General features: G+C 34.0%; 1 protein-coding gene across 1 annotated transcript; it reads right to left on the reverse strand.

Annotated features, from left to right (window-relative positions):
• Nucleotides 1-6,329: 6,329 nt before the first annotated feature.
• Nucleotides 6,330-6,843, reverse strand: LOC145006970 (uncharacterized). The gene is made up of 2 exons (XM_078965980.1): nucleotides 6,607-6,843; nucleotides 6,330-6,524 (listed from the first exon to the last, which is right to left on the reverse strand). Exons 1-2 carry the CDS (start codon nucleotides 6,841-6,843, stop codon nucleotides 6,330-6,332), a joined length of 432 nt encoding a protein of 143 aa, XP_078822106.1.
• Between the last annotated feature and the right edge of the window lie 4,960 nt (nucleotides 6,844-11,803).

Raw genomic sequence — 11,803 nt, forward strand, 5'->3', positions numbered from 1 at the left:
CAAAACTCCTCCTCCAAGCTTCAACATACCAAAATAACACACACACACACACACACACTCAATTTAGGGTTTCAGAGGGACAAGAAGCAGTAAATGGGAGACTGGGGAGGCCAATGATCCTTTAAATAAGGTGTACTATCTCGAAATTTAGGGTTTCATCTGCCAACTACTACTCGTCGAGTCCGCTCTTGGACTCGGCAAGTAGATCACTAAAACACGTAGACCCACTCGCTACTACCCGACGAGTAGGGCGGTTAACTCGTCGAGTAGACCCGAAAACCAAAAAGGATTCATACATAAATCAGTACCTAGGAATCGTGGTGCTACACACGGAACGTCACAAGGTTACCAAAAAGCTAGTAAATTATTTCGTTTTTGTTCAAGCATGTCGTTACCATCGTTTTGGTCTAGACTAAGAAGATTATTGATATTCCGACCCTAGAGGTCATATCGAATCAAGTCCGACTAAGATGAGTATGTTACATGGTTTGGGGAAAGTTGAGTCAACGGTTTATTGGACGGTTTAAAGTTCTTTAGAGGATTGGGAACCAAGCTTACAAGCTAGAACTACCAGAACAACTAGATGGTATTCATAACACTTTCCACGTGTGTTATTTGAGAAAGTTCACGGGAGAAGTTCCCAACATAATTCCAATTTCTGAGTTAAGGATGGATGAAAGCAATAGCTTAATTGAAGAACCGGAGGAAATTGTTTACCGTAAGACTAAGAAGTTGTGATTCATGATGGTCGAGTTAGTGTTTATGCAATGGAAACAAACGGATGTGGGAAACAAAGAGTGGCATGATGAGTCGCTATCCACATTTGTTTGCTGATGTATGATTCCAGGGACAAAATCATCCTAAGGGGGGGGGGGGGAGGGGGAATTATAACGCCCGTGTTTCAAAGCTAGGCATTAATGATGATGTAATAGTCTAGGTCAACCTTTGTAATTTGTTATGAAATAATAAGATGTATTATTTGAGTATTATGTGTTTTATACTTAATTATTATAATTTAATGAAGTAAGGATAAAAATAAGCATCAAAAATAAATCTTTGATCAAGTCGTTATCTATGAAGAAAGTTGTAATGGTTGAAACAAAGATTCCAGAGATATAAAGAATACCGAAATCTGAGTTATAACGAAGAAGTTATAACCTGTCAAAGTTCTGCGATAGAACCGACACGACACTGTGTGACGTAAAAAGTGAGTTTTCTATAAAGTGTTATTTAGCATTAGTAATTTAAATGAAAGTTGTAGTGTTCGTTAAACTGAGAGCGTGCATAAAAATAATGTCCAAATCTGACTTCATATGAGGAAATTATGAATTTTCTAAGATTTGGCATAATAGTATGCAACCTGAAACTCGAATTTTAGATCGAGTGATTTTCAGCAGACGGAGGATAATATTGGCAGCTATGCCTAATAGAGAATATTATCATTTGTACTATTGGCAACGTTGGACTTTGTACCTATACCTTAGGACAATATTTTGAATGAATGAGTGAATGATAGAGGATTCTTAGGGTGGAACCTTAAGAAACTGCAGAAGTATCCCATAAGCATTGTTGTTAGCCCGATTATGATCCTTAAGCTAGGTCCCTTTTACTAGATGTTTAGGGACATAAAGTGAGGATAACAGGAACAAGTAACCAGGGTTATTGTTGAGTAGTGAAATTATTAAATTTATTGTTAGTTGATGAAATTAAAAAATTTATTGTTGGTTGATGAAAATTAATAGATTTATTTATTGTGGGTTGAAAACCCTATATGCTCACTAGACTCCCAAGTCTCATCCACTCAGCTTTCTATAATACAGGTAGTGGACCCAGAGCATAGTTGGATGATGACGAGGTATTTTTGGATTATAGGCCAATAGATGTAAATAACTGTTGTAATGCCTATAATATATTGCTTATCTTTTTTATCTTTATCGATGTGGACATTCCGAGTTTCGTAATGAAATGTACATACATTTCTTTAAGAAATGCTTTGGTAAATATTTTTATAAATTTTTGTTTTGGGACAAATTCTGCATATTTTTATTAGGGAGATTACTGTGATTTTATTTTAAAAGCATAAACAAAATTGGTCTTTTCTAGCCGAAAAATTAGGGGATGACGCACCTAAGTTATGGCCTTTAACGTTCATATTTTGAACTAAGATGGATCTTAGACATGTATTGGACATGCATGTATATAAAATTTCCACCTTTATGATGGACCTGGTATTAGAAAACCTTTTGGAGTAATTGGGTTAAGGACTTTTTCAGATAAAGGGCTTAATGATTAAGATATCATGGGTTTTGGCTTCATTTGGACCTAAGGTTTGAGCTATTGATCTCTTTGGGTGACTTAATGGATAAAGTTGGAAACTTTTTCTATTTAGATAATAATATGGACCTGATCCGAACTTTGGAGCCCTTAGGATCAAGGGAAATAGCTTAATCCATTAAGCTGTTGAAGACTCAGTGCCCACGACATGACACTAGGTCGCCACGACATGGCAATAATGAATATCGCGATGGACTGTTGCTGGAGGGCCACGACGTGGCCATAAGTAGTCAGGAGGTTTCGGTTGACTGAAGTCAACATTGGCCTTTGACTTTGATCTTTGACTTTTGACTTGGGTTGAATTTTGGCCAAGATGGATGATTCCAATATTTAATCTAAGGTTGGACCTTGTATGCTGTGATAAGAGTGTTGTAGCGGCGGTTGCGTGGCTTTGAGCGTGTTAGTCGGCTTGGTAATTCAGGTGATTCTCTTCACTATACTCGGGGGTCGAAGGCACCAATGTTGGCCCATTGGCTTATGTTATATAGGAAGACTAGGGGATGAACCTTGGCATTTGTATGAAAGACCTAGAAGTAGATCCCAAATATTTGTATACAAGACCAGGGATCAGACACTGGTAATTATATGCAGTATGCTAGTTGTCTTTGTGATACTTGCATTGAAGACCATGAGGTGGCTCTTGGCACTAGTTTGTAAGACCCAAGGTGTTGGCCCCCGACCTGGTAAGGAAAGACCATGATACAGCTCATGGTATAATGACAAGATTATGGTTGGCACATAGCAATCTCTGTTGTATATATGATATGTGGTATTTTGGGGAACTCACTAAGCTTTATGCTTATGGTTTCATATTTATGGTTTCAAATACTTCCGGTTCGAAAGGGAAGAGTCTGACGTGACTACACAACTTCCCCAGAGTTTTCCGCATTGGCAATTCATGATATTACTCTGATGTTTAAATAATATATTCACTTGATCGGTTTTGGATTAACTCGTTTGTATGATTTATTGTTTTAAAAATGAAAATTTACTATGAGTTTTTGGAGCGTTATATTAGTGTTAAGATAAAACTGAATTGTCCAATTGCACAATTTGCATATGACTTCTTGGTTTGGATATTCGAAATTTTGAATAATGAGGTTTCAGTAAAAGAGAATTATTATGTTGTTTATTTTCAATATACATCTTTTAATTATTTATTAGATTACATTATTAGTATTTTTAAATAGATTAGAAAGCATTATCCAATAAAATATCTTAATGTATATTTCTCGAAAGTTTTTTATATTTTTAAAATATTAAATTCTAATAGATTTTTTGAGTAGTTGTTCATACATTTTCATTCCCAAGCAAACAAATTTTTTTTTTGTTTAAGTCGACGAATATTCATGTGATACTTACTTTTAAATGTTTTGTTTCTTGAAAACTTAATTGTAAGAACTAATACATCCGAATCGTAATTTGGTTGGTCCGTATTAAATTTGAATTTAGTTTGGATTATTCAGATCCACGTTTTCAAAACAAATTTTAATTCATTTGATTGTTTGGATAAAACCGATCAATCAAAGGAACACCCATACCATCTTCTGTTTAATTTGATTTTCTTTATTTCCCTTAAATCCATTTGTTTTACCTTTTCGTATGTTGTCTTTAGCTTTTTTTGTTTCATCCTTCTTTTACTATGTCAACTAACGTATCTCATACATGATATCACTTTAGTGGTTAATTTATGGTTAGCGGGAAGATGTCCAACCATTTTTGCAGAGTTTGTTACGTCCGCTCCTCTCACGCCTCTACTTAAACGTAACAACGGGATCCGTCCGATTGCACTAGGCACTATATGGAGACGTCTGGTTTCCAAGGTTTCCATGAAAGGTGTGGGTAAAGAAATGGCCAAGTACCTCAATGATTTTCAGTTCGGGGTTGGTGTATCAATCGGTGTTGAGGCTGTGTTACACAGTTCCAATAGGGTGTTAAGTGAATACCATGCTGATGGGTCTCTTGCAATGTTGACTGTGGATTTCTCGAATACATTTAACCTTGTGGATCGATCAACATTGCTCCATAAGGTTAAGAAGATGTGCCCTTCCATTTCTTTGTGGGTGAATTTCTTGTATGGGAAAACAGCGAGACTTTATATCATAGACCAACATATATGGTCTGCCACTGGGGTGCAGCAAGGTGACCCCTTCGGCTCTCTTATTTTTGCCCTCGTTTTGCATCCGCTTGTGCACAAGATTAGATACAATTGTAAGCTCATTCTCCATGCTTGGTATCTAGATGACGGGACTGTCATTGGGGATTCAGATGAGGTAGCTAGAGTGCTGAACATTATTTGGTTGCATGGTCCAGGCTTGGGTCTTGAGTTGAACATCAAGAAAACGGAGATTTTTTGGCCCTCCTATGATGGTAGGAAGCTTCGTGCCAATTTATTCCCAATAGATATATGGAGACCTTCTTTGGGAGTGAAGCTCCTTGGGGGGCTGTTAGCAGAGAAGCATAGTTTATTAGCGGGCTGGCCATGAAGAGCTTCGGCATGTGCCCTTTAAATCCCAAAAATCATAGTTTATTAGCGGTTTCACTAATAAGGACACCGCCCCCTAAATCCCAAAAAGCTTTGGCGTGTTCCCTTTTTAGCAAAATCGTCCAAGATATGGAAGTCGACTTCGACATGACTGTTAGATAGAAAGCAATCTTTGAGTGTCTTAAAGCACCTCATGCTCATGAATTTCTACTAACTATCCCTATTGATGGCTTTGGCCAACATATGTCTCCTGTAGAGTACTGAATTATCATTCGTTATCGCTTCATGATCCCATATTTTCAATTGACGAGATATGCCCAGTTTGTGGCAAGGCATGTTTGGATACCTTTGGGGAGCACACGATTCATTGTAGAGAGCTCCATGATTTCAAGTACAAACATGATGTGGTTCGGGATGTTTTCTTTGATGCTTGTCGGCGTGCTGATATTTCTGTGAAGAAAGAAACGTCAGTGAACTTTTTGACGGCCCAACAGGATGGAAGGTTAACACTTAGACCGACTGACATTTTGGTCTTTGGATGGATAGGAGGGAACATGTGTGTGTGGATCTTACTGGGATCTCTCCTCTCGTTGGTTTGGGGAGCAGGGGTTTCACAGCTGGACAAGCCACTTGATAACCGCCACGTGCAAAGTGATGAAGCACGAGGATGCATGTATAGAAAATCAACATGTGTTTGTGCCTTTTGCATTCAATACATTTGGTTTTCTCGTACTAGAGGCGGTAGAGCTCATTAATAGAGTTCAACGGATCATGCATTCTAATATCATATCTCCTAGATCCACAAATGTTTTTTTCAAAAGAATTGATTTTGCTATTCAGAAAGGGCTAGCGGCGCAGCTTGTTGTCCGTTTGCTTTCAATCGATATGTATTGAAATATATTATGAGTTTGAGATTTAATTTCAACTCATACAACTAACATAATTTCCAAGAAAGATTACAAACATAATTTGGCTTTGTTTTCATAATCTTGTAGTGAACAATTGTGTATCATTCCAGGTTAATAAAATAGCAAAACTTTACTTCGATCAGCTTATCAAAAAAATGGGAACAACAAAAATGGGAACAACCTAAAGCAATGAATGATAAAAACATCTTCTTCTCACCTCATAAGATCGACAATATCATTCTATTTTGAACAAAAGTCATCACCATATGTTTATTTCTTTCCTTTTTTAAATAATGTAATGTTTTAATTTGTATTTAACTATATTCTTTAAATATACATAAACAAAATATGTTGATTTCTGTAAATAAAAAAAATACTTAATACGTAGATATTTGTGTTTGTTATTTTTAAACTCAATATCCTCGCACACCTATCCCTAGTTTACAATAAAAAAAGTCGATATATAATTGTTGGACCTAGAATGCATCATTCCAAGATATCGTTTCACATACCAAAAAACAGTTATATGTCATTCGTCTTCAATTTGTTATTGTTTTCTGGAAGGCCAAAGATGTGTCCATATGTCGACCGATAGAAATCTATTATGAGGGGCATTTGAAGAATACAATTGTGGTAATTAGTGCTGCAGTGATGCTGCACGATTCTGCTACGGCTTTCATCCACTTTTCTCCTTCCTTCAACAAATTATCGTGCTCCCTTCTGAATACCATATCTGGTGTCTCCATAAAAGCGTTCTTTTGAGTAATGCATATTGGAGCAACGAGCCTCTCCACTTCCTATAAAAACATTACTCTGTTTATTCAACGAATATATACTCTGATCCCCGACGATAAGGATAATAATACATTTTGGATATACCTGACGCCATTGAAGCTCTCTTTGTAGTTGTAGTGCTGGACCTGATCTACGTCTAAGTTTCTGTGAAGGAGGTAAATTTCCAACCAAGTGCAACATATTGTTCCTAAAAGAATCTTCAATAGTTCTATAAATACCCTCACGCTCTCCTATCGAATAGATAAAGTTGTAGATTCGTTCTGATCGGTATATAACTGCTAACTGTATAATGTCGTAACCACTTTCATCTTTAAATTGCATTGCTGTGGGGGATCTCCTTAAAATCTCATGAACAACCTCATAAAGATTTTGACGTGCAGCCTCGTGAATTGGTCCGGTGTACAAGCGACGACATGCATCTGGGTGCCCCAACTTGTCTATTTCATCGCATATATCAACGCCAGAACTTCTTTTGCTTTTTTCCTTTCCTTCATTTTCTTCTCGATATGCTTAATGGGTGGAACTAAAAGTTGGTAATTAAGCAATTGGTTAAACAGAATCATCAAATTTATATTCGAAATTATACCTCAAACTCAGCTGACATTGAGTCATTATATACCTACTCTTGTTGCAACCTTCCAGAAGAGCAAATAAAACATAAAGAACGGAAAATAAAGCATCAACATGAGTACGCGAAGCATTAAATAAATCCAAGAAAGCATGGCTAACGGGCCTGCATAATTAAGAACAAATCTTTCATTAGTAAAATATGATATATTTTTTAATACAAATATATGATTGATTCTGGGTTTGTATTCATGAGTTACAGGTTACCAATAGCTCACCCATCAACGTTAAGTATAGCAGAAGTTGTATAGTACCAAAGATCACGTCGTCAGGTATTTCTTGTATGACATCCATTATGTTTTTGTAGTAGTCTACTAATATTTCAAACGAGTCCCTACCTCTCTTGACTATCCTTTCACAAATATCGCCCATGAAGAAAAAACCATAATCTATCACCATGGAAGAAAAGGGAAATTAAAAAAGAATAACACGGGGATGCCTGTGTCTAGCCTACTCGGAAAGTTTTTAACTATTGCCATCAATACATTATCATCTTTCACAGCAAATTCAGGAAACTTTCTGACCAAATCCGATGCTAAAGCATATTAAAAAGAATGTGAATGCTTTCTATTATATATATATATATATATATATATACATTACAGCCCCACTTAAGCTTAGGTACTAAACCTCTAAAATATGTTGTTTTAATAAGCAAAATATACCCGGTTTGGTTTCACTTGGTAAACATATCATTCTCCATAACATTTCCTTCTTTCATTATCGTTTTATCATCTCCGTTTTCTTTCCTCAATTATCGTTTATTACTTCATCCAAGTGAACATTACTAAACCCTAAACCTAAACTTAAACCCTAAATTCAAACCCTAAACACTAAAGCTAAACCCTAAACCCTAAACCCTAAACCTAAACCCTAAACCTTAACCCTAAACCCTAAGCCCTAAACAGAAACTTAAACCCTAAACCCTAAACCCTATTGTGTCGATCTTGAATTTACATCTTGAAGTATTAATCGTGAATCCAGTAACCGTAATCTTTATATAGTAAAACAATATATTTTCAAGAGGTTTAGTACCTAAGCTTAGGTGGGGTTGTAATGTATATTCCCTTTTCCCATATATATATATATATATATATATATATATATATATATATATATATATATATATATATATATATATATATATATATATATATATACTAGGTAAATTGCAAGGCCCGTGCTCAGCACGAGCCGAGAAGGGCGATTTTGGTATTTAAAAAGATTAAAGTAGAAAGTTATAATTACAAGGATTTTTCAAAATGTGATATCTTGATATCCCCGTGGTGAATACTGTAAATAAAATCTAGAACGAGATTGGCAAATCAATAAAGAAATGCAAGTGCGTTTTTATGGTGAGTAAAAAAATTAAAATAACATTGTCGACGTTGGTAAAAAGTGTAAAGAATAATAGAATCAAGTAATGCCACTATTATTGGTATTGCTATTTATCAGTAACAAAATAAAAGTATAATGATCATGTGGCCTAAAAATATTGTACCATGAAGGTTCTTTTAAAATTTCAACATAACATAAAAAGTAAAAGTACATTGCTATATAATAAAGAAATCAAAAAAAGTTGTTGGTAATATTACAAGTTAACCTCTTGATCACCTGAAAAGCAATGCCTTGATACGAATACAGTTGTAAATTTCAATACAAAGAAATTAAAGTATGTTGACATATCTCCGCATTAGTCGTAATAAGATTGAATAACAGAAATACTGATTGATTGTCTAGATGAAAATGGGTAACAAAAGTCGGCATAAAATAATTCTATCCAAAAATACTATACAAATATCATAAAACAAACATGCAACAAATGAATAAAAAACCAACATGAAAAGCATACCGTTGTGTATTTTGCCGTAAAAGAATTCTCCACTTTTAACTAAAAAACTACAAATTAAGAATGATAAATTGACACCAACAAATCAACCTATTTAAAATTGTATTGTACATTTCAATGGTAATAAAAAAAATGTTTTTTCCAAAAAAAAATAGTAAAATGGAGTTTAGTACACTGGCAAAAGAACTCTACAAAAGCGAACAACCAAATAAGTGGTTTATATTTCAAAAACCTTATAGCCATCATATTTTAAAGATTTAGGCCATGAAGATAAAAAAAATTACAATAACTATGCACAAAGTGTCTTTTTCTAGTATATTTGTAGAATATCTATCACCTCTATTTTGTACAAGAATGAAATAGTATTGGTGATTAAAATCATAATTTTTTGTGAGATCCGTTGACAATCTTCATTCATGTTGGTTTCTGATATCCATCACAACCAACTGCATAATCCAAAATTGGAGAGGATAAGAAAACTATTGCGGTTACAACAATTTTAGAGCTTCAACAATTGATGCCTAAAGAGGAACAATCTATTAAAATTAAATCAGTTTGATAAAGAATTACATGAACCATAAGTAGTTGAAATGTGGATTGCTATTTAAAACTGCAAATATCATTTCTATAAGAAATTAATAGATTCTTTTTTTTAAAATTCAAATAAAAAATCCCCCTAAGTAGAAAAAAATAAACATGGGAAGTAACTGTAATCATATGATTTTAAATCATAGTGCATTAAAAAAAGTTTTCAAAGCACCTTTAAATATCTAATTGTGTTTATTGATCAGATTGCCATTATAATAACATATTTACCTCAAATATGGCCATATTATTTGAGTATCATCATGCTCCAATGGGATCGACGTCACTGTCTAATCTTACATCTCCTGCTACCGTGAATTTGCCACCATAACCTCACAAAAATAATAAAACACTAAAAAGAAAATGTAGCATTAAACCATTGTGATTACACAAGAAATATGTTTCAACAAAAATAGAAATAATTGGGTGAGACCAAAAATATGACTTGTTCAATTTTTAGAGCTGATAAATTGTTTTATAATAAATTATAAAAAAAAAATGTTTCTAGAAGCAATTATTCATTAGACGTCCCATAATATGCAATGTTGAATGATAAATTAAATAAATAACAGAGTAAATATATTTTTAAATAATATATTTTTAAATAATGTGAATTGTTTATATCAATCTACCTGTAGATCCAATTGTGAATGAGTGATACTTTAGACAAAAGACCTGAAGCAAGCAGAGCAGGGTTTGGCAATGCAAACAGATGGCATTTTATTATTAGAAAAAAGGGAAAGCATCTACATAAATAATAAGATATGTTAGCAAAAGTGATTTAGTGTAGGATTAAACCACCGCCATATATGGTGGCTAAATTCTTTTTCTCCACAAAAATAGCGTTTCAAGGGCGTATGGTTGGAACGATTTTCGCCGTTATCCTACAATAATGACGATCGATTGGAGTTGCTCTTAAGGCCTACAATCAAAAGAAAGTGATTCTCCCACAACCTAATGATAAAAGAAATACTCTTACTATAACATACGTAAAATTAAAATCTTAAGGAACCCTAAAAGTGAAAACCCATTGATTTTGTCGCCGATTAAAATACCCTATAAATTAATTGAAGAATTTTCCAAGCGAGATTCACTTTTACTATCAAAAGGAAATTGTAATCGATTTATGAAGGGGAAAAACCATGAGACTCACTACAAGAATAATGACTATTAGTGACGACAGGCGTCGCCGCTAAAGGTCCCGATTGTCGCCGCTAATACCTTTAGCGGCGACACGTCGCCGCTAAAGGGTCGCCGCTGTTGGTTCGTCGCTAATACCCAATTTGTCGCTGCTAATGCTTACCGTCGCCGCTAATACCATGTCGCCACTAAAAGTGTCGCCGCTAATTGTAGTTTTCTCTTTTTTTTTAGTTTTTTTTAAACATTCTTTCCATATACAAAACAAACCTTATAAAATTATAAAAATTGTTATAAATTATAAAAACTTTATAAAAACATATAACCAAAAACACATCCATACATACACAATACACATACAAAAACATATACATACATATACAAAAACACATATACATACATGATACACATACTAATACACAAATACATACATAATACACATATAAAAACACTCATATATATATATATATATATATATATATATACACTAATACACAAATACATACATATACAAAAGACAAATTCTACATATAAATGAGTTCATAGAAAAGAGAAGGGGGAAGAAGGAGCTGATGGAGGAAGAAGGAGTTGAAGGAGGAAGAAGGAGTTAAGGTTTCACCTCATATTTCGACGCGGATCGGGGTCGATGGGCATTAGCCGCTAAAGGGTCGCCGCTGTTGGTTCGTCGCTAATACCCAATTTGTCGCTGCTAATGCTTACCGTCGCCGCTAATACCATGTCGCCACTAAAAGTGTCGCCGCTAATTGTAGTTTTCTCTTTTTTTTAGTTTTTTTTAAACATTCTTTCCATATACAAAACAAACCTTATAAAATTATAAAAATTGTTATAAATTATAAAAACTTTATAAAAACATATAACCAAAAACATATCCATACATACACAATACACATACAAAAACATATACATACATATACAAAAATACATATACATACATGATACACATACTAATACACAAATACATACATAATACACATATAAAAACACTCATATATATATATATATATATATATATATATATATATATATATATATATATATATATCTAATACACAAATACATACA

Source organism: Lactuca saligna, chromosome 7, assembly GCF_052625555.1.
Source record: "Lactuca saligna cultivar CGN05327 chromosome 7, ASM5262555v1, whole genome shotgun sequence".
NCBI classification, from domain to species: Eukaryota; Viridiplantae; Streptophyta; class Magnoliopsida; order Asterales; family Asteraceae; genus Lactuca; species Lactuca saligna.

Excerpts from the sequence above, each read along its gene's own strand:
- LOC145006970 (XM_078965980.1), bottom strand. The coding sequence starts at position 6,843 with ATGCAATTTAAAGATGAAAGTGGTTACGACATTATACAGTTAGCAGTT. Across the intron at positions 6,525-6,606 it reads GAGAGCTTCAATGGCGTCAG|GAAGTGGAGAGGCTCGTTGC; the intron begins GTATATCCAAAA and ends ATGTTTTTATAG.